Source organism: Lepisma saccharinum, chromosome 21, assembly GCF_977018435.1.
Source record: "Lepisma saccharinum chromosome 21, izLepSacc3.1, whole genome shotgun sequence".
Lineage (NCBI taxonomy): Eukaryota > Metazoa > Arthropoda > Insecta > Zygentoma > Lepismatidae > Lepisma > Lepisma saccharinum.
Window position 1 is genome coordinate 22695917 of NC_139249.1, and position 23000 is coordinate 22718916.

The 23000-nt window shown below is 36.5% G+C and overlaps 1 protein-coding gene across 3 annotated transcripts; it reads right to left on the reverse strand.

The window, feature by feature from the left end:
* Positions 1-1196: 1196 nt before the first annotated feature.
* Positions 1197-22998, reverse strand: LOC146003923 (dual specificity protein phosphatase 3-like). Of its 3 annotated transcripts, XM_083142425.1 has the most exons (6): positions 22821-22996; positions 20263-20643; positions 18177-18322; positions 10218-10456; positions 6516-6627; positions 1197-1842 (listed from the first exon to the last, which is right to left on the reverse strand). In XM_083142425.1, exons 3-6 carry the CDS (start codon positions 18314-18316, stop codon positions 1752-1754), a joined length of 582 nt encoding a protein of 193 aa, XP_082998551.1. In that variant the 5' UTR covers positions 18317-18322; positions 20263-20643; positions 22821-22996; the 3' UTR covers positions 1197-1751. The 3 variants fall into 3 exon arrangements, with proteins under 3 accessions (XP_082998551.1, XP_082998550.1, XP_082998552.1); XM_083142424.1 differs by lacking the exon at positions 20263-20643 and having other exon boundaries at positions 22821-22998; XM_083142426.1 differs by lacking the exon at positions 20263-20643 and having other exon boundaries at positions 18177-18317; positions 22821-22997.
* Positions 22999-23000: the final 2 nt, after the last annotated feature.

Consider the following 23000-nt stretch of genomic DNA (forward strand, 5'->3'; position numbering starts at 1 on the left):
GAGCATAACACGCTCGAGGGTGGGAGACTCGAACGAGTCAGTGGCGGCGATTGGGTTCCAAAACGGTGGGAGCAAAGCCAGTATATCTCGCTTTGTAAATAAGTTTTAGCATAGTGCCGGGGCAAAAGTGGAGGGGCAACTGCTCCCCTCGCCCCCCCCCCCATCGCCGCCACTGCGAACAAGTATGAGCGAGCGAAATTGGTCCCATGAAGGACTAACAGCAGAACATTCCAAACTTTCTGAAAAAACTTCTCATATCAGTTATCAATTACTATTACATACAGCACATTAAGAGAAATATGCATCTGTAGTGTTATGAAATACAGAATACTCATCTCGATTTTTTCTATGCTGTTTATACTGGCTAGAAAGAAATAGTGAAGTAGAGGCATATTTATATTATTTTAACAAAAAATTCTCATATCGCATTTAACTGTATTAGCAATTTTACGTTACATTTGTGTATATTTTCCAGGCTAATTGCAACGATAAATAAGGATCATTCTGAACAAAATTGATAAGAGAAAAATCACAAAAGTAATTTTCTTTTACGAGATTCGAACCTAATATCCCGTAATCAGTCCGCTCATTAATAGATAAAATTCCTTGCATTTTTTAAAACAACTGAATCCGAAATTACTTTGTCCAATGCGATTACGTTAGGCCTACATAGGTATCAAGAGCTGGTTCCAATGATCAAATAAATAACCAACGTTCTATGAGAAAACAAAAATAATAATTATCAAGACAAATATGTCTAAGTGTTATAAACTTATTTTGTGTATCACCACTTACCTATTAGACACTGCGATATCAATAGATAGAATCATACAAAGTAAGTGACTCTTGCTGAGAAATAGATCGACAGATAACATGTATTTTGCAATACACTAACATTCATAATTACATTCTTTAGTTTGTAGAAATCAATTCCCCGCTTTCAATAATTCCTGTGATAAAAAAATATACGTCAGTACTTAGCATATTTTAATATTCTCCATATTTTTTGTTTGTAGATCTCTTAGTTTTGGAGTTATCATAACTTGAGAAAGAGAGGCACAATGTTTCACATCCGCAAACTACTTTACATAAATCCAGATGCTTGTGTATAAATGAAAATCTTAATAACATTAAAGTAGCATGAATTGTGAAACAGAGAACAGGCAAACCTAAATATACATCAATGATACACATCCTTACAAATAAAAATATTTAATAAGAACAAATTGTACAATAAAACAATAAAATTGGATAAAATAATAAAAAGGTACAATATAATTCAGGTAAATCTTCCTTCAATAATCTCCGTCGAGATGGTTTGAATTTAGACATAGCAGAATATCTAATTTCAACTGAACTATTTAAATACAACGACAATAAGGTTATTTTCATTAAATTTACCATTGTCAGTGTTCGAATGTAATGGAGATAGAATATATTTCCATTATATTATAGTGAGGATGGAATTATAAACTAATGCTATAATATTTCCTTAATTTACAAGACAAATACCAAATTATTTTGAAGTAATCGACAGATTACTCAAAATCACGCTAATCTCAGTGGGTTTTTTTTAGTTTATAACGCAAAATAATTTCAACTTGTCTCCGGAACTTATTATTGTAGGAAATTTCAAGGTAATTTGAGTTCTACATATGGAAAAAACCCAAATTATGTATTCACGATTTCTTTAACAGCCATACAATGCGTAAGCCTGGTAATGTAGTCAGTTTGATACCTTTGTGTTAGCTTCATCCTTGGCGCTTTCTCATTATTAATGTCTCGTTCAATTCGCACAGCTGCCTGAGGAAACCATCGTTTGGAATTATCTCCCTTTTGGCCCTAAAAAATGAAAGAAGTAATGATATATTTAATTCTTCTTGACTCTAGAAATACATTACTATAATATTTTCAACGTGTAAGGAGCAAGACCTACAGAAAGTGTATTTACTATTTATTGCAACACTTATTACTGTTTCTTTTACAAACTCTAACTTTGTGATTCCACCACAATGGCGCTAGTATACATATCCGAAGTTCATCGTGAATTTATATTGAAAATTTAAACGTTTATAAGCATATATAATGAGAATCCATAAATTATTTCCGAGTATTTAAAATATAGCCTTTTCTCCAATAATTTTAGTTGTTAGTGCCCCTGAATCTATGCAAATTTTGCACCAACATAACATTTTGGACCTAACAGCTTTTATGCCATTTTTTGTCCATTACAATATACATGTAAAACATACATGATTGTTTTACATTAAAATTATCAGTCTCCCCCCTATTTTACACATATTAGATTTAAAAAAGACAACACTTCCTCTTTTACAATTGTAAGTTACACTTCCTTAAAAATTTTAACGATCTATAACCCATCCGCACATCTGAATTGACAACCAAACTTGACAAATTTATTGGAAACTGAACCTTTAGATTATATAAAGTTTTATACAAGATATTTCTCTCTCTATTATATTCTGGGCATTCCAGTATTATATGTTGCGCGTCTGCACTTTCCCAGCCATAGTCACATCTTATTTTTCGTTATTCCAATTCTGGATAAATGTTGCCTAGTACACAAATGACTAAGGAGAAGCATTAGGAGATATTAGTTGCTTGTAGAGTGGGATGCATAAGTATTACCAAGCAAATTGTCCATAACCATGTTTATTCTCTGTGTTTTATACAGTTAGAGTTTCAAGAATTTAAAAAAAAACTTCAAACTATCTGCTGACAACACTTGCACGAGCATACGTAAAAATCCATTCCTTAAAGACGCATAGGATGTAAAAGAAAAATTCATGAAAAATAGTCATGGACAATTTTCCAAGCAATACCGGCTTGGTAGCACAAGGCGTTAAGTGGTCGACTTTCGATTTTGCCACCGAAGTTCCCGAGATTTAGTCTCAACGTTGACATTGCTGTTCTTCGTGAGTTTCAATCATCATCATCATTTATCCTCGCCGTTGCGATTAGCCAAAATGGCAGAAAATCAACGTAAATAACTAGAAAGAAAATACAAGTACGAGAACATTGTTCATTGATATAATTTAGTACAATCAAAGGCCAAACAAACAGTATTATCACGCTAAATTCTGAAACGTAACTACAAGGGCGGGCGGCATTGCGTTCACTGACATAAAATCGCAAATAATGTATTAATTTTTCAGCATCAATATTTTATTTTTTCATTTTACACACCACTGAACACTTGGCTACACATCTGTATTCATTGTTTTGTAATTTTGTAATAATTACCGTTGTCTTGTTCACGAAATGGTTATATGGTTTAATGAAACTGTGCCTGATTTTTTTGTAACGCCATTACACGCGCAGGCGACGTGGCGCTCGCTGAAGTATTTTTCTAAGAAAAGATTTATTTTCAGCAATACATGTATGAATACATGTTTGCTTTGTCACTCAGCTCGTTTATCATGCTCAAAATTCACCTCTCCTCGGCCTCTCAATCTATTTTCACAGCAACAAATTGGACGGGAAAGGAGAAAACTCGTCTCTGTACGTCCCAAAAAAGAAGCACCAATGCACGCGCGGCAAGAAATGAAACCGCATTCACAACTTGACTGGAAAAAGAAAATGCGCGTCCCGGGAAGCTCTGAAGCGAGTGAACGAAAACAAGTACTGACTCCAAAGGACTCGACCAATGAACTCATGAGAGGGGAAGTGAGTGCAGCTACCAGTTGTTTGCAGCAGCGCGCAATGCTTTGCTCCAACCCGCTTTCTCCCCTTCTCTTCCGTTATGCGCGGCCTTGCTCCACAGATTCCAGAGACCGAGTATACGTTGATTAGTATGGCTTTATCATATACCTACACGTCATAAACCGCCATCTGGACACCCTTATATGGATATAATATCACAAATAGCGAGATATAATTCACCAACAAGTCAGATTAGAAGAGTGCGAGAGAGAGAGGGGAAGAAATATTTTTCTTGTGTGCAGCCCTGTAGCTAGATATTTTGGTGTCCTAGGCAGGAATGCGGTTTACCTCCCTTCCACTCCCCCCCGCACTATATCAAGTACCGACATTTTATGTTCGTCTTTCAATATTTCCTTCTTATATCATGGTTCGTAATATTTACATGCTAGAAATTTTGAAATGAGAAAAACTCTAACAAATAATATAGGTTGCATTTACAAAATCTGATTGAATTTTTTTTAAAGCATATTTGAGAATATTTCAGAAAATACTACTTTCTAGCATATTTAAGAATATTTATATTTGTATATTATATGTAGTTTATATAATAGTAAAGAGGGTAATGATGAGGTACGTATCTAGAAATATGTCTCGGGAGGGAGGGGGGAGCGGTCCGAACCAAGTGTCTCAAAATATTATTATTAATGTTTAAATTAATTAAAATAGTATTAATTAAAATATTCAAATTAATGAATATTATATTTTTATTACATGAATGGGTAAAAGGACGGTGTAATAATAGTAATATAACAGCACGTATTCATTATCCAGTTTACTTGAAGTTTAAGATTGGCAAAATTTGTAAGAAAACAACAACAACAACTGCACTGGCAAGGAAATTAATGTCAAATAGATAAAGCATTGAATATTTATTGACTATAGAAAAATGATGTTAGATCCAGTTGACGAAAAGTAAATTTCCTGGTGATATTTTATGAATGTTACTTTATAAGTAGTAATAAATCTTGCATATATCTTTTATGGTACTGTCATTCAAAGTCGTATGATCACAATATAATCCTTGCCTTCAATAAGTTTGGCGGAAGTAAATAACCCATAATAAATCATTATTTTATTTTAGTTATTTCATTATTTTCATTATTTAATTTTTGTACTTAGTAAGTCTTTCTGGGGGGGCTGCTGACCCTCTCCCCTCCTTAAATAAAAATCTAACCATAAATATCACGAATATCTATTTTGATTCTCGCCAGGGCGCCATACCTTGGCCATACAGTCACAGAATAAGTCACGACTCTGAATTTAACAGTGACGTACAGCTGCGACTCCAATAGAAAGAACCAGGAAACCAGTAAATCGTTTATTCTGTTCCGCGATCTTGATAATGATATTCGTACATTCGATGTCTTGGCATCCACATAATAGATTAAGCAATTCCCAGGATAAGCTAGTGCTGTATGCACTCGTTCTTCGCTTCTGAACGCGTCATGTGTTTACAAGATGTCTACCATGTGGTAGGTGATTGATGCCGTTCCGCTTGGAACGTCTTTTAACAAGGTTACCACCTACCACCTGCTTTTACTTGGCATGAACGTCTGCTCGTTTACCTTGGCAGTGACTTTTCTGACGTTTCACTGTCGAATGAAAACCTGAATTATGTAAGCCGATGAACTTGATCAAATATCAGTGTGTGGTAAAAGTCAAGGTTGTTAAAGTTCCAAGAATGCATAAATTCTAATGGGTTCCGGAACAGGACCGGAACCTTCTTTCTCGCACAATTTAAATTCGGTTCAAGTTGCTTATTGTCTCATTTCAATACGGAACTTGTGCCGAATTTAAATTGATCCGGAAAAAAGTTTCCTTGACCGAATTGAACTACTTTACAGATAAAAAGGTTCTTTACGGTTCAGAACCCATTTACACTTACTGATTTTCTCTCCTGGACCGGAATTGAATGTATCTAAAACTCCTGGACCTTTAACCACCCTGGTAAAAGTTGCAATAAGATTTTATCAACAGAGCAAGGCTACATTTCTTTTAATCTTATCACACATCTGTGAAAGTAAGCAATTTAGGCTTCAGAATGATTCTTGGTTTATAGTCTGTTGAAGAAAATTGAAGTTTGCGAGTTTACCTTTCGCGTCCATTCTTTATGTTAAAGTAATACGGGTCGAGTGAGAGGCACATCCATGCAAACACGTCGAGAAAATGGTTTGCTAACAGCCCTAAACCTGGCCTACTAACTTAACCTCATATTAGAATTGTAACTGTGAAAATAATGCATGTACGTTGGTTAGGATGGTCAAGCTGGTGCTATCAGCATGTTTGAGAAACCGATTTTCGCCAAGTGTTAGCAGTTGGATGTGCCCGCTCCAAACCAAAAATTATATAACCACAGGTGTCTTGATTCACTAAAAACTAGTTTAACTGAAACGACCTTAGTAAATCTTAAAAATTAGCAATAATATGTTTTGGTCGCTATAATCAAAATTTACATAACGTGCACAAGTGATTCCACGAGATTTAATATTGTGCACGTAATATATACTGTAACGCCATTCTTCGCCTACTTTGCACCTTCCCACTTCCTTCTTGGTTGTGCCGCTATCAACGAATTTGTCAATTATAAGCATCACTTTACCAGAACTTTGTTTTAAAATATACCGATACATCGGCATCGGCCCCTAATTATTATTCACTGTGTCGTATCCACAACATTTTTTCTAATATTCAATATTTACTAATATAGTATTCTGGATTTTTCGAGATTTCGTTTATCGAATCCAGATAAACGAGTTGGTTGTAGCGTAACAGGAAACTAGTGTGTGTCTCACCTGACTTCTCGTGTGGCTTCCTGTGCAGTCATTCCCCTCCTCAGCATCAAGAACGCCAGTACAAGCGTCGCTGATCGACTAATACCTTGCTGGCAGTGGACGAGAACCTTGCCTGGAAAATAATGACATTGTCACTACAAGCTATTCCCACCACAACCCACCAGGTACATTTAATGGTTGTGAACTTAATGTGCAGTGAACGATTCGGAAAAATTTGCACTTAATCTCCTACGACAACACACTACTTTCCAAAACAAGCTGAATCCTCTCATAACTAAAATTATAATTCTGGGTAGGTTTAGAAGAAACTAGTGTTGCTATAGGTAAATTAGAGGCAAGTCATCAACATTAAAACCTTTATGCATCATATGTATAGGTATTGTCGATGTGTGTTGGGGTGTAAGGATTGGTCTTTTAAGAGCTCAAAAGTGTCAACCTAACTTCCACGTTATACTCCCTGGACTGCTATACTGATTATACTGGCTTGAGCCGAAACGCCAGACCCTCGTTAGTCTGCATTATTGCAGCAACATTGACTTTTAGGTGTCTTCAGACAGGGTTACTGTTACACCCCATATGAGCAACGTAAATTCAGAAAATGTACACACACGCTTGAGGCTACTTCACATATCTGTAATGGACGGGAAAAGGGTATAAGTCCAGAAAGTTCATTTTACAGAAGCAAAAACGGTGTTTTTTCTTCTGGAGGTACGCAATGGTAAGCCGCACCGGTACCTTTTTATACGTGAGAATAAAACCAAAAAAGTTTTATTATAACGAAAAAAATATGAGTATGTTTGACTACATTGCTGCACATTTATCACCATACCACAATGTTGTGAGTAGTTCTTGTGATGAACACAATAACAAATCAACTTGAAGATTACCGGAATCTTCCGTTCCAGAAGAATAGCACTGAGGTTAGATTAGGTTAAAGATTATATTTAACATATGAATGGCTTATTGCAGAAAGGGACCTGAGTCACTTTTGCACAATTCTGAGAAAAACAAGAAAAATCGTATAATATTGATAGTGTAAGAAAGAAATGTGCCGTTGTTGGCTCAAATATTCAGCATAATGAATAGTTAATTTTGCAACCCTCAATGCACCCCCCCCCCCCCCCTTGCAGTATGCTGCTAGAGACAGTGGAGATGACTAAGCACATACGAGATGGACATTGCTATTTTGCCACCCGATATTAATGAAGCGGGTAAGCAATTTTTAGCTACGGAAAAAGGAATTCGTTTTGCCATGGGAGCCATTAAAGTGACTCCTGTACCTTTCTGCAATAAAAGTGTAAATTCTGAGAAATAATTCGAGAAATATCCTACAAACGCCCGTTTGTCCTTGCCACAGAAGCTAGGTTAGGTTAAATTATGTTATATATGCAACAGAAAATTATAGATTCGGAAAAAAATTACAGTGCATTGCACATTCTGGACTATATTGTCGGTGTTTGAAGTACAATAATGTACGAGCTCATACATGCGTGTGTTATTCTACATCTGAGTCTGTTTCATTGCCGTGTGTAGTGGGCCACTGAAGAATATCTTCATAAAATCCTTTGACGTCGTCTGTACATACGACAAGGCAGTTCATATGTCCTTCAATTAAGTAAGCTTGATCGTCATACGTGCAACTGGGAACGTACGTGGCGTAGGAATTACAATTCTTGCACCTTTGGACAGATAGAAGGTGTGAGACGTCAAACCTTTGATGAATTCGGAAACCTTGACAGTACCCTTATGTTCAACACAGTATTCAAAGCAATGATACTTGGAAATCTGAAAATACTGCCTATTCTTGTAGGAACACATGGTAGTTTTCACAGATGGCACATATTTTTGTAGACATGAGGTCACCACGTCGCGAGACCAATAATGGTATGGCTGTCAATAAGTTTGACAGTATTTTTACCGCCCCAAGCTGCATTACAGATTAGAGTACACAGTTCGTACAACGTATAAATACGGCTAGGTTTATTGCAGTCAGTGACTCAGGTACCTTTCTGCATTAAAGTACACTTTTCACTGTGCATTTTCTTGGCTATAGCCTCGTGTGACTGACGTCCTTTCTGCACTAAAAGATGTGTCTGTAACTAGGAAAATCAAAAATACCATTAACTCCGATACCTCAAAAATGTGACTCAGGTCCCTTTCTGCAATAAGCCATTCATATGTGCTATTCATCATTTATGCTGACCAGTTCAATGACCCAGAAAAGGGATAAATGTACCCATTTTGGGCAAGATTGGACTTTGCTACGCCTTGCTTATTTTTACCATATGTAATGTTTTATTGGTTTATTTGTAACATGAATATGTCTTTATTTGTTTGTGTTAATATTATTGTTATCTACTTTACTTTCTGGTTATTGAAAGTGATGCCGAAAGAGGAAGTCATTTCCGGTTTATAGACATTTGTAAAACTATCCAGTCTGTTGAATGAGTTGCCATGTGTGAAAAGACTGCAAAATCTGTGAAAGACACAGTTTTAAAAGAAAAGAAGCAACTTATTGTAATGTGACTGCGTTACTGCGTATAGTGGCATTATATTGCAGTGAATGTTTAAAGTAATATGATCTGATTAAACATTGTTCAATGGCAAGAAGTTAGTTATATTTTTTTCTAACTGCTCGTCCTGAGAATGCTCAGTGTAGCAATACATAAAGTACGCGTAGAGTCCCATAACTCTGCCGCACACGGAGATTGGGCAACTACTGTGACGTAGTAATCCAATGAAGCGCTCCAAATGGAACGTCACAACTTACGGCCGAATCACACGGAACTGGAAAACCAGTTGGTTGGCGCTGAACTGGCTACCTGCCCGGATGTGATGGCTGTCTGGCTGGCTGCTTGACTGGTTTGGAGGAATAGCAAATGTTCTAATTTCTACTGGCTTTCCTCGACTGGATTCTGTGAAAGAGCCAATCCGAGCAAATTTTGGGAATGTGAAGATAATCTGTGAGTTTGCAAAGGGGAGTTTCTTGTCTGTGGCTTCCGAGTGTTGGCTGTTTTTGTTAGTTTCTCGATAAAATAAAGAAAGAGATGACGTGTAGTGCATTCGTGTTCACGTTCATTAATATTTAGGTATTTATGCAAAGCGATGAGATGTGTACGTGACAAATATGATTAGCCGAAAATGAAAATCCTTATTATTAAAAGTGTGTTAAATTAAATGTTTGATTTTTTAAAATTTGTGAATGAATCCTGCGAATCTCATGTATGAATATCCATACCCGAGTTAATTTAAAAGCTTGTTCGGTACGCATTGATTACTATATTTTTTCGAGCCAATCTCTAGTCCATACTTTTCTTTTTTAATTTTTAATAAAATCACAAAGCAGTAATCGCAGTAATTCGCCTACAACATTTTTCAAATTGCTCGTCCATCTTTACAGATTGTCTGCTCTGCGCAATGTCTTTTGGGAACAAAAGTCTACCGACAAGTATGCGGTAACAAGTATCGTGTGAGGCGAAAACTAGCAAATGGGTAGCCAGTCCAGCGCCAACTAGGGCATTCCTACTGGAAATCCAGTTCCGTGTGATTCAGGCTTTGTGCGACTTTTCCTCCTCACTGGAAATTTTTCAAATACCACATTGCGTCTTCCCTTGCAATCCCAATAATGGTAATTATGACAATAAATAACAACAAAACCAGTGCTGATTTTCATCCCGCTGTTCTAAAGCGACATCTGTTTACCTCCGGAGTTGAGAGCCTCGTCAATGAAGTCTGCGGCCTCGTGAAAGAACCTGCTGAGATCGAAGGAGAAGAGGTCGACCGCTGGAACGCCCTTGAACATGATCTCTGCCCTGCTGTAGTAGGACGTGTTTGTGTTGACGTAACCACGATATCCACCCTCCTTGTAGGAACCATGCGCTGCGTTCAGTACGTGGGTGATCCCCATAGACCTTAGCTCGTGGGTGCAGAGTGCCGTGTGCCTGCCGTACAAAAGGAACAAATTAATGCCCGTTACAGCTGGTTAATTAATCAATTTATTTAATTACCTTCAACAGGAAATGGTGTATATTCATTCTCCTGTTGCAGAGGCAAACATTTTATAAATAAATGCACAGGTTCAATAATACATAGAACATGACAATGTTGTTGAATGGAATGGCAGTTTTTGATGGTCTTATACCGTCGCAATTTCAATTGGCGTCTGGGAAACAACGAATCAGCGATCAGTTGAATTCTCTTCGACTGACATCGGGTATTTTCGAGTCACAAGGCACCGAAAGTTTCTGGGACGAAACAAATGAGCGTCGGAAACACAGCATGTTGCGAAATGTACTGTAAAACGGGGGAGGGGAGAGTTCATAAGCGCCGTTACTGAATAAAAGTTGTACAATAGTACACAAAGCACGGAACATTAGTACACAGAACACTCAAACACTGTACAAACAAGCCAATAAAAAGAACTGACAAAGACAGACGCACGCATGGGAACATTGTAACGGGAGTTACCCATACAGCTGAGATTGTTGACACTCATCGCGACACCCCCCCGAAGACGACTGACGGGCAGATAGAGCTATGTAGCAAAAAGTAGGTCACCCGCCAGTTGGACTTGCGATCAGTATAGCATCCACTGAAACACGGGTTCCGTGAACACCCCACCAACATCTCTGCACCTGTACCACGGACCGTCATAATTCGTATCGGGATGCCAGCTGTCACAAGTCACCGAGAGCAGTAAACACAAAAATTAACAATTAAATTCTACCACTTCAGGGACTACAATACATTTTGGTGTATGCAAAGTCTGTGCTATTTACAAAAGTTATAAATATTTTTCAATAGGGAGTTACTTGACAGCCACCCTGTACCCCCTCTCGAACTATGGAATGTTTTAATGTGAACCTATACAAACCTATTAAATAATCTTGACGATTTTTCGATTTTGCAAAGGGTATATCTGTGAGTTGAATATTTGGTTACTTTGGACCATAATATTAAAGCTCTATAATTCTATGCCTGTCTTAAATTCTACCATAACGTTGGTGGCCATATCAGATATCAACAACATTTCGGGTCTTTGTTACACATTTTGGGATCTGCACCCCCGCCCCTCAAAAAGTCCTAAGTACGATCCTACACTGATCAGCGTTTTTCTTCTTTTAAGCATCAAACCAGTGGACCAATCCTTGCACATTCTGCTCGGATACGCGGGAACGGCATTTTGTCCTTAGCGAATACTTCTTGATGCACAAAGAAGGAACAGACAGTTGACTAATCCTTTAAGCATTCACAGTCGGGAGAGGAAGTCAAATGTTTCCGAAACAACCGCGCTCCCTATTTTAGAACCCTGTGTACTTGGACTCTGCAAGAAGCACAGGTTATAAATACGATTGTCAGCTCCTTTTGGCAGAGTTTCAAAAAAAGAATGCTGATTCACTCCGCGAAACTTCCAGATGTGGTTTTGGGGATATGACATTAACGTGCATGGCCACACTGTTGCCAGAAACAAAACTACAACGGAGTTCGAGTTGTTAACGTTTCCACTGCGACTGCGCAATTTAGATGCCACTTCGATAACGCATTCGTGCTTGGATCACAAACCTTATATTTGCGTAGGAGGCCTGAGGTGGAGTTGTAGTTGAATTGGCCCAGCGAATTACAAACTTAAAAAGTACAAAAAAGGGAACGTTTTCTACCTATGTGTGTTAAACCAGACGATGAGGATGAATGATTAACTGATGTCATACAAGTAATGGTTAAGCATACCCACCATACGTTACCCAGGATTCGAACCTGCAAATCTTGACGTCGTAGCGCGCACGCTACTGTCATAAATGAAAAATGTGTTGTGATCAGTACCACTTTGCAGCCACAGGGTGGCCTAGTTATCTATAAGTGTGAAGAATAGTAAAATATACTCCTAATCCTAGGAGGCTGGGGGAACTTTAGAGCAGGATATGAAGGGACATTAGCTGAAAAATTCACATCTGATATAACTCACCTCGACGATCGAAGCAGGGTTAAAAATCAGCTATAGATAAAGTATATTGCACCATGATACTATGCGGACACCTTCTACGGTTTACCTGCTACCCATGGCCGCATTTAGAGGGGGGTTTCTAGGGTTCAACCCCCCCCCCCCAGAAACTTCTGACATGTTGGATTAATGGAAGTTCAGAAACCAACATCTGTAACTCATTTTCAAAAATTTATTCGCAGTTCGCAAAAGTACAACAGGAAGGTAAAGTCCGCGCGTTCATTATATCCCCATCGGCAACCCTTTGATAAAACTTAACACTGGAAACAATAGCCAACAATAGCCAGACCGCTTCCGATAAGCGCGTGCACTCAGACGTTGTTGCCACATTTTCTTTACATTTCTTTTAGTTGCAAGGCGGAGCAGGCGGGTGCGTGAGTCTTTTCTCTTTACATATTCTTTAATTTGTTTGTTTCTCTTTCTTTTTCTTTACCCTTTCCTTCAATTTGGCAACATCGCTTTCCTACTCCAGTTTCTTCAAAAGAAAACCGCCAGCTTGGGTGTTTCTTTTAACAAAGAGCACCGCTCCCTTTGTTAACCGCTGGGGATATAATGAACGCGCGGACTTTAGGTAATGCTGAAACGATCGTGCTAGAATTTTCAAACATTTGGAATTCTGAAATTTGATCGAAACAGGTTTAATTCTCGGAATCGCTGCTCACCCACGACCCCTCCATTTCCACTTCTGCTGTCCTCTTTCTAGTGTCAGACTGAAAATTCCTTTATGATTGTTCCTAAATCCCCTTTCCAACTTTTAAATTCCCTGTCCGATAAGGTTTTAAAATCCCCTTTTGGTAAGAGTTCAAACCTAGGATCTCAAGTTTTGTAGAGCATTAAGTTTGCAATTAAGGTTACAATACATACACGAGGCTAAGTTCTTAAAAATAATAAGTGATTACACAGTTTACAAAGTTCCAAAAATTAAATTTTAAGGTCAAACAACAAAAACTTTAAGACTAAAATTTCCATCTAACTTTTAAAGCTTTTTCTTGAAGGTATTAAAAATTTAATAACAAAGTATAATAATTGTGCATTTCAATGCACACTATATGAAACGTAAAAAAAATCTTGTGCTGGATATTCACTCACCTCCTGTTGATTTGATTTTGATTTGATTTAGTTTATTTTACTTCGCGTTTTGTGCCTCTTGGCTAATTTGCGAAGATGGGGATGAGTGATGAAATGATGATAATGATGAATGGACATTCACAAACAACCAAGCCCGACCGGGATTCGAACCCGGGACCCTTGGCGTCGCAGCGCGATGTGCTAACCACTCGGCCACAGGGTCGGGCTCACCTCCTGTTGAGTAAGCCTCCTCAAGGATATAACAATAGCAATATTATTAATAATTATTATTATTATTATTATTAATTATTATTATTATTATGGAATAAAATTAGTTTATTCTGAAATTTTAATTATTATATAATTGTTGTTATTATTTCTATTATTCAAATTTCTGGCGGCGGCCATGAGAACAATTATGAATGAACCCCCCTCCCCCTGAATTTTTTTCCTGCCTACGGCCATTTTGCTACCAACACTTGTATAAATAAACAGATGTTCAATGCAATAGGCAAAACTCAACTTCCATATTTAGGCACCATATGACAACTAATGTGTAGTATTTAGGTGTAAAAGCTGGAGATAATTTTCAGATTAATCCATCATGGTACATGCTACATGGAGTAGGACCACATTTCGTGGAATTTCCCTTCTGCACTTTTCAGGACCGTGCAAAAAATTATATTTATACAATGATAATTATCAAAAATATGCATTCACTTTTTTGCTATGTGTCTTTAAAAGTGAAACGCCTAAAGAATATACATGTACAGGCTCAGGTCCTAGGTTGAATTCGAAGTTACATATTATTTGTCATTCTCTTGTGAATTCCATCTATTCACGGGCGTCGCCAGAAATTTTTACAAGTGAGGTCAGGCCATTGAATAGTAGAAATAACAACAATAATAATATTTATCATGGTTATGGTTCTTATTATACAATAACTATTATAAACCAATATAGCTATATATAAACAAATTTTATTATTACTATATCCTTGGGGAGAGACTTCTACTCGATCCATCAAATGAGTGAATATGTAGCAGAACCGTTGTTCATTTCTTTTACATTTCATATAATTAGTGTACTGAAATGCATAGTTATCCTAAATTCTTGAATTTTGAAAACTGTGGACCCATTTATTATTTGTATTAAATGGTAGAATGTGTAACCATAATCTGGTTCCTGTATTTTGCACTTAATTTTTATTTTCGATGTAACTGAGTTTTAACTTTGATTATTTTATTGGAATACTAATTAACTGAACTTTAGTTCAGTTCTTGGAGCAAAGCAAGAAAATGACATGGCTAGAAAAACTCTTGACCCATTGAAAACGATTTATTTATCATAGGTGGATGGTAGTTCAGGAGTTAGAGTAAAACTATACGTTTGGAAGATTTTATTTTTCAATCTTCGGTGGGTAATATGAATAGTCGGTTTGAAGACTTATGTTTCTCTCTGGATGTAGTCGTATTAAGTGCAGATACATGGCCTTCTAATGAGCGTCAGTGTCGTTTATGCGAAGAATTAACTTGTAGGTAGCGATAGCATGTGCATCAACTGAAGTTTTTTTGTATCTACAACGAAAATCCAAAACACATTGCCACTTCACTCAAAGACCTTGTGTATGCAATCGAAATTGCAAGTTCAGTGTCAAGAATCTAACCTTAACTGATTAGAGAAATCATTTAGAAGTTTCAATACTTTTAAACCTGCTTTTCCTTTCAATAAATGGGCCTCCAGTGCATTTGTTCGATGCAGAAAAATTTACAACAAATTGGTTCATGTTTAAGCTTCACAGTGCAAATGACAAAGCAACTTGAACCTACAGGAACAGCCCCAGTCAGACGTCTATTCAGCAGATTTGTGTAACTTTCTTGTAGTTCAGTTGTACATTTTAACTTGGAATAATGCTGATTTGTGTTCAGTTCAATGTCGAAATTAGATTTGAAACAATGAACGTTCAATTATAAGCAAACTTACTATGTAGGTAAAAAGTGTATGCACATGTTAAATTAATGGAAACCTGTATTCCTGGAGAACGATTGACAAATATCTAAATTTTTATTAGGATTGTAAACCCAAGTCCATGACTCGCTCTAAAAAAAATCAAAGGTCGCAGCCTTTTTTAATGTCTAGGAAACATCGCTGCTTCATTTCAACTAGGATTGTTATCGAAATAAGACGAGTCAAGACTCCTGTGCGATAAGGTCGTTCTCGTTATTGTATGTGCTTGGTATTGTCGCGGTCTCCACTCAGAAGTTTGTCCAAAATCTTATTCTATATTTACTTTACGCTCAGATAGGTTTATCGGAACTGGATCTACAGTTTAAATAGAAATAGAAAAATCTGCATGATGATAATTTTATCAGACAATTATTTGCAGATTTTTCTTTTTCATATTTAAACTGTAGATATAGTTTCGATGCGTTAAAATGGGGAAAATATAAATTCTGCTTACAGTGACGGAATATGAAGTTATAATTTATATTAATATATATATTATATAATAGGTAGTAAAAATTTTCACAATTTATTTTGTAAGAATTCTGGTAGCATTTAGTCTAAAAAACTCTATTTGAAGAATTTGAAAGAAAAGGTCAGTTGTATACTCTTCTGATGCAGATGTAGTACGTATATCTTATAAATCAGTAGACTACTAGTTTAGAAAAGTGTACCTCCCCCCTTCACCTTTACAAAAAGTTGCAGTAGCCAGCAGCATGATTTCCTGAAACTAAACTTTATCTAATTCCATCTCTCACACTCCTTTTAAACAATTTTCATCTCCTCAAAGCGGTTTCCAAAAGCATAGATGAAGTGAACTAACTTAGAGTAGCCTATCACAATATACAAGAATAAGTTTACAGTGGTTCGAATATTTTTTTGGAAAGGAAAGTAATGTTTGTAAACAATGTAAACTTTATCGAGCTATTAGCCAATTGGATCTTTTTACAGCAGCACCTTGAATCTTTCAAATTATTTTAGGGGGTACAGCTCGGATCCACGGTTAAGGGGGTACTGTACCCCCTTCAAAAATTTGGGGAGGTACAATGCACTCCCGTACCCCTCTTCCTGCGCCACTCACTCAATGTTCAAATTTTCTCAGTTACATTCAAAAAAGGGTTGAAGGTTGTTTAAAAATTTTCGGAACACACTGCATCCTTTGCTCCTGGCTGCTTGTTCCGTGCCGAAAGACGTTCGGCAATATTCCAAAGAGCTGAATTGTTTCTTGAATACTTTCGCTTCAACAGCGCGCTGTTTGGGAGTAGGTTAAAAAGATAACTCCAACGGATTTTGGATATTTTTAGAATTCGTGCCGAAACACATTGCGAAAGGCGCATTTCAGGTTCTCGTGTATGTCAAAATGAGGATTCCGTTGCGAAATTAACGAGCGAGCTATTTATAACGCAAATATTTGGCGATGAAAAGTTGATGAACGCGTACTTGAAGAAATTACTGTCGTTTTTATGCCAAGAGCGTGGATTTCATTCAAGCTCATTCTCGTAAACCCTTGAGCAATTAATATTGTTGGAAAAATGTGCAAGGGCAACTCCAAAAACACGCATCAGTTTGAACTAAATTGTCAGAAACTTGCATAACGAGAGAAAATGTAATTATTACCCAGGAATTTTATAAATTCAAAGTTTGTTCTAAAAGCACTTTATGTTAAAATAGGATAATCGGGATTGGACCTACAGCTTAAAGATGGATCGGAACGCAATGTGCCTCCACCGGGGATGAAACCCGGAACCCTTAGATTACAAGGCGACAACGTGACCACTAGGAGACACAATCGGAATTTTCTAAGCGGGGATGGATGCGACAGTAATTATACGGGATTTATAATTGACCCATGATGGTCACTGCTAAATTTGACAACTATGCTATTACGTCAGAAGTGCTAAATTATTATCAATTTATTTTATTATATATTCTATTTTGCAACCACCATTTACTGACCTAAACACAAAGTAATGAACGCCGTTAGATGACATCATCATACGATTGACTTTCAGGAGAATAATGCTATTATATTTCTGTTTGACGCTATTACTTTTGCAACCCGTGCTTTAAGTTACATTGAATTATCGTTATAAAGCTTTCATTCATTAAAAATCCCTCTTCATAACGGTGCTTTTACTAAAATGTTTGATGGCTCCCAATTTACGTCACCCGAAAGTTCCCCAAAACATAAAGAAGTGCAATGGAGAATATATTTATATCTGTATAACTATTTTAATATGATTACTTAGTAATATATCAACATGAAATTTTAGTAAACAATAAAGTGTGAGCTCAGTGTACATTAGAATTATTATTGAATTTAGTTAATAGTATTTAGTTAGGTTATAAGATCCGAAGTCAATAAATATTACTTTTAGTAAATTATCTTTATGTGCTAAGACATGAAGTCTCTATATAAGAACATTACTAATAATATTTATAATACATGAAATACATGGGTGAACCGAAGATGAAAGGAAGCTAAAAGATTTGCTTTTTTTTTGTCTTTAAGATTCATTGATCACATTGCAACTGAAGCAGTTTTATATAAAACTTTTATAAGAACAAAATAAAACATATCATTTATTTACCTGTCGCCAACATATATTCCTGGGTAGACTTCATTGTATGGGTCGAGGGGTAGGACGTAATAACCACCAGATGGCTCCACTAGCAAACCAGCAAGTTCCATGATGGTGCAGGAAGGTTTCGGGGTCCTCCAAGTTGGCATACTGTTCTGGAATGAAAAATACAGGGTGTTTCAAATGTCACAGGACCTAAAATGTGTAAATTGTTAAAGATAGGTTTAAGCCAATAACTCAGTCCATAAACTACTAATAATGCTTTCGGTACATCAAAATACACACACACAACTAAATGCATCATATATATTGATGCACCGGTGTTTTGATGCACTAAATTGTTTTTTATGGCCTCTGCGAAGAATCAGGTTTACAGTTTCATACATTTTCGTATATCGTAAAAGTAGAACCAAAGTGCATGTGATGCGAATGAGTATTTCCTCTGTCGAGTTACACTTTTATGCATCAGTTGATGCGTTTTTATGCACCTTCCTGCATCTTTCTCAATGATGCACTTAAACATTTGGCTTAGTTACACCTTATGCTATTTTTTTTGTTTGAGACAAGGCATTTACTTTACTGGCTGTACAAATGCACCAAAGGGTATACTTTTAGCAGCTGCTGGTCTATGTTATGCACTAAAAATGCATCATTTGAGAAGACTATTATTTCAAAGAAACCAAAATTCACGTTGAAGTGTGTCAATTGATGCATGAAAAGTTCATCAACCTTGATTTGATGTATTCCGAGTTGTCTGTGAAATTACTGATTTAAATTTTTACTGATTGTCCATGTAAAAACATACAATTTACATCAAACACTCTTGTAAGCAATGCACTTTGTGGATATGTTTGCAACATAAATGGTTCGGATTATATGGTGAACAAATAAATTTTTGTTTCTAAGGTCTTATTTAATTGAGTCTGACCCTGACAAACAGCATGTTGAGGAGAACAAGCAGACTGGACAGAAAAAAATTAAGGTACGTCGTGAGTTCATCGAACAAAGGAGATCGCTGTGGAGTATAAGTGAACATGCCCTTATAGAAAATTTCCTGATTAAAGGTATAGGTCTCAAACTCAGTACTCTGCGTGACGTCATTTCTCGTTAATCAGTGCTCGTTCACTAAGAAATTACAAAAAAAGGAAAGTAGACGAATCCCGACTTTTCATATCTTACAGAGAACGTTTAACAAATGTTAATTGTGACATTAAATTGATAAACGTTCGAATGAATTGAGAGTCATTATACATCAAAATTTCAACTTCAAGCCAAGCATAGGATCTTGCATAATTCAGATTTTGGCGTTCCAATAGGCTACTAATATGATCGGGTATGAAATAACAATTTATACATGTAAATAAACTGCCTTTTTTAAGTTTCTATTGTTTATGTAGTTTATTTTATATATATATATATATATATATATATATATATATATATATATATAAATGTATATATGTATATTACTATATTGTTCCTATTCCGTTTTGTATTATAATTTCTATTGCATTGCTACATTGTATAATTCATATTTTACTGTTGACAAAAAAACGCGTATGTATTGAAACGTTAATTGATACAAAAGTAATAATCGCATGTCCTAGTCAGGCATTTCTTACTTTGAACAGATTAAATTTCCACACTGACATTCACATTTTGCTTTCTATCAGCAAAGTTCCATGTGAGAGGAAGGATTCAATTGCTTCACGAAAATTTAGAATGCAAAGGATATTTATTTTAGAGTGTAGAGAACTTTGTAAGTAAGTATTGGCTTTTTAACTTCAATTTTCTCTTTAGGAAATCTCGTCGAAGACAACGAATGTTAGGTTAAATAAACACTCATGCTGAGGCTCGAACTCACAACCTTCGGAAACGAAGACAACAGAAATCAAGGAGACAATATTTCTGTTATTTAGTGTGCCTCTTCTGTTACTTTTGGCTAATCGTAACGATGAGGATGAGTGATGATTCGACTAAATTTATGACGAGGCACTCACCAATGCCGGGACTCGAACATGAAAATTCGGTGGCGAGGATATTCTCAAAGTAAATAGTAAAATACCCATTGAATCAAAAGCAAAAGAAGTCTTACCTGTAATGTTTTCCTTCCAGCAACGAATGTATAAGCTATTTAGGTCGTTAAACTTCCTTCTATCTACACAAAGATAGCGCGTTTCGACAAGCTAAGGGCTTTGGGAACAGTGGTTTGGCCGTGAGAATCGGGAACGCGACAGGGAGATTTTTAACTACCGCAACTCACTCTGCGCACACCGGCCGCTTTCGTCTTGCAGCGTCCTGTTACTATTTTGGTTGGACGCCCAGATTCCTGAAGGACTGGCGTGGCGTTCCGACGCAACTTCCCAAGATTATGGGGCAAGGAACGGGGATGCGATGACGTAATCAGCATGGAGAATAATAAACCACGCTCTGCCAAGTCAGGGTCGGAAATGTTTACGTAATTTGTATGCGTAATCTGAAAAACAGAAGAAAAAGCAAGTTGAGGCTTTGTTTACAGTCTGAAAACCCTACCGATTTCACAAATCAACATCATGCGTGACGTCATTTCTCGTTAGTCAATACTCGCTCACTACACTTCATTGACCCACCTTTATATATGGACCTTGGAATGGAAGAACAGCGAAGTGTTACGTTAGATATAAAGAAAATAACTTACTAAAAATATTCCTGACACAGACTGACGTAGTCAGTACGTCTTTCTATTGTCACTTCTTGTAAAAAGATTCCATGCTGACGTCAGAGATTAAGCCAAGTTCCACAATTCAGACCAAAAGTCCTTTTTCGGCCAGTGTGCGGAGATGTGGTAACCTACGTTATGAAATTCTTTTCGACATCTCACCAACAAGCAATAGCTTTACACTAACATGAGTAGGAAACTTTTCGCAAGGGCCCAAAATCAACTTAGTATTTTGAACTATAATATAGGTAATTTATAGAACTCTGTGCAATGTCATATAGATTGTTTAATATAAATGTTACCATTTTAGTGTGCAATACTTGTGACTTACGTATACACATCTTGCCTAAATGTATGTAGATAAGTGTGTGTTATGTATGTTGCATGTTATATGTATTGTACGTGAATGAATGAATATGTGTTTGTATATTTCCATGTAATTTCCATTGTATTAATCAAAACACAGTGTACGCCTTCTGTAATTGGAGGTTCAATCCTCTGTAGAAGTGCAAAGCATAAATAAATAAAATAAATAAATTTAAGAAAAAGTTTATAAGTCGTCATGATTTTGGGATTCGAACAGGCCCGAATTTATATATGTAGAGACCCAGAGCTAACACCATCGTATGTCCACCTATATACAAAATTAGTTATAACTTTTGTTCAACGTCGTTGCCTTCTAATAAACAGGCCATGGTCTCGATACCATTAGAAGCGATATAGTGCTTCGACTCTCGCTTTAAACTGTAGGTCCAGTCCCTATCAGTCTTTCTGTGCATGGAGTGGATTTAGAAACAAAACTCAAACTCAACTTTTGGCCAGATTATGTCACATGGTATACTCTTTTATATTTTTACGACATTTCAAGTATAGTATTTTTCATTTTGTGACGCTTTGCAAAGCAAATACCCCTGTGTGCCCCAAATCCTCACTAAATACGGATCTGTTCGTCAAATGGTTGAAGAAGTTGTTAAGCAAAAATTCCACGTTTATTTTTGTTGCTTTTCAGGAATAGTAGTAAATTGGAAATAGTAGATGTTTAAAGTATTTTTCACGAGTTTAAATATGAATATACTATTTCTTTCAGTAACTGCAAATATCGAATTAATATTAGAATGAAGACAATAATGAAAACAATAATTGATTGATTGACATGGTTATTTTACTTTGTTTTTCTGCTACTTTTGGCTAATCGTGACGTTAGGGATGAAAAGTGATAAGATGAAATTGACGAAAGGACAATCACAGACAGGTAGAATTAAATACAAGTATTAAGAAGAAAAACTTAAGAGACAAGAAGTGTAGGGAGTCAGATAGGTAAAGGAGAAAATACAGGGGCGTCGCCATCAGGTGGGCAATGGTGGGTTCTTACCCATCGTGAAATAGTTTTAGCCTTCCCCCAATCATGTCCACTGCAAGAGCATGCATGGGAAATTTCCACAATAATTTAAAGTAACAATACACACACGCAAGAACGGAGAAGGACGATGAGAGCGAACAATTTAGAGATAACGATAGAAAGAGATGGAGAAACAGGGGAAGAAATGAAGTTAGAAAGAACGAAATAAAGATACAGTGGAAACCTGATTTTACGTTCTGGATTTTGCATTTTGCAGCATTATATATTGAATCTTGATGGTCCCAACAGAAACATATTATAAAATTTTTCTCCATTTTACATTTTCTCACATTTTAAGATATTTACAGCTTGATCCTGTGAAAATCGTCAAATCGAGATTCCACTGTTTAGAGAAGCACAAAATGAAAGAAAGAGTTAAATTAAAAGAAGAGAACAAAAAAAACCAGATAATCAAATGGGGAAAAGAAGAAAAGCCAAAGAATCGTAGCAGAAGCAGAGCCAACCAGTACAAAATTTTCTCTGACAATGAAACTGCAAAAAGAAAGCAGAATTACGTACGTAAGATCTGAGTAGAAATTATGGCAGAACCACTTACCTTGTACCTTTGACACAAAGACAATGAAGAGACGGGTATCGTTAGGGTGGACATGTCTGTACAAGAACAAACTCTTGCAAAGATTGTATCTCCATGCGCTTCAAGCATACAGCTACGGAAAGAAAATAAACGACTGCTTCTTAACACCAGCGGCAACGTAATTTTGCAGCCATCTGATCG

Bases quoted from the DNA above. Each gene is read 5' to 3' on its own strand.
- LOC146003923 (XM_083142424.1), bottom strand. From the start codon at position 22,928: ATGCTTGAAGCGCATGGAGATACAATCTTTGCAAGAGTTTGTTCTTGT. The intron at 10,457-18,176 runs GTAAATAAATGA...TTTGTACGGCAG, and splicing joins GGAATATATGTTGGCGACAG to GCACACGGCACTCTGCACCC. The intron at 1,843-6,515 runs GTGAGACACACA...TTCATTTTTTAG, and splicing joins GAAGCCACACGAGAAGTCAG to GGCCAAAAGGGAGATAATTC.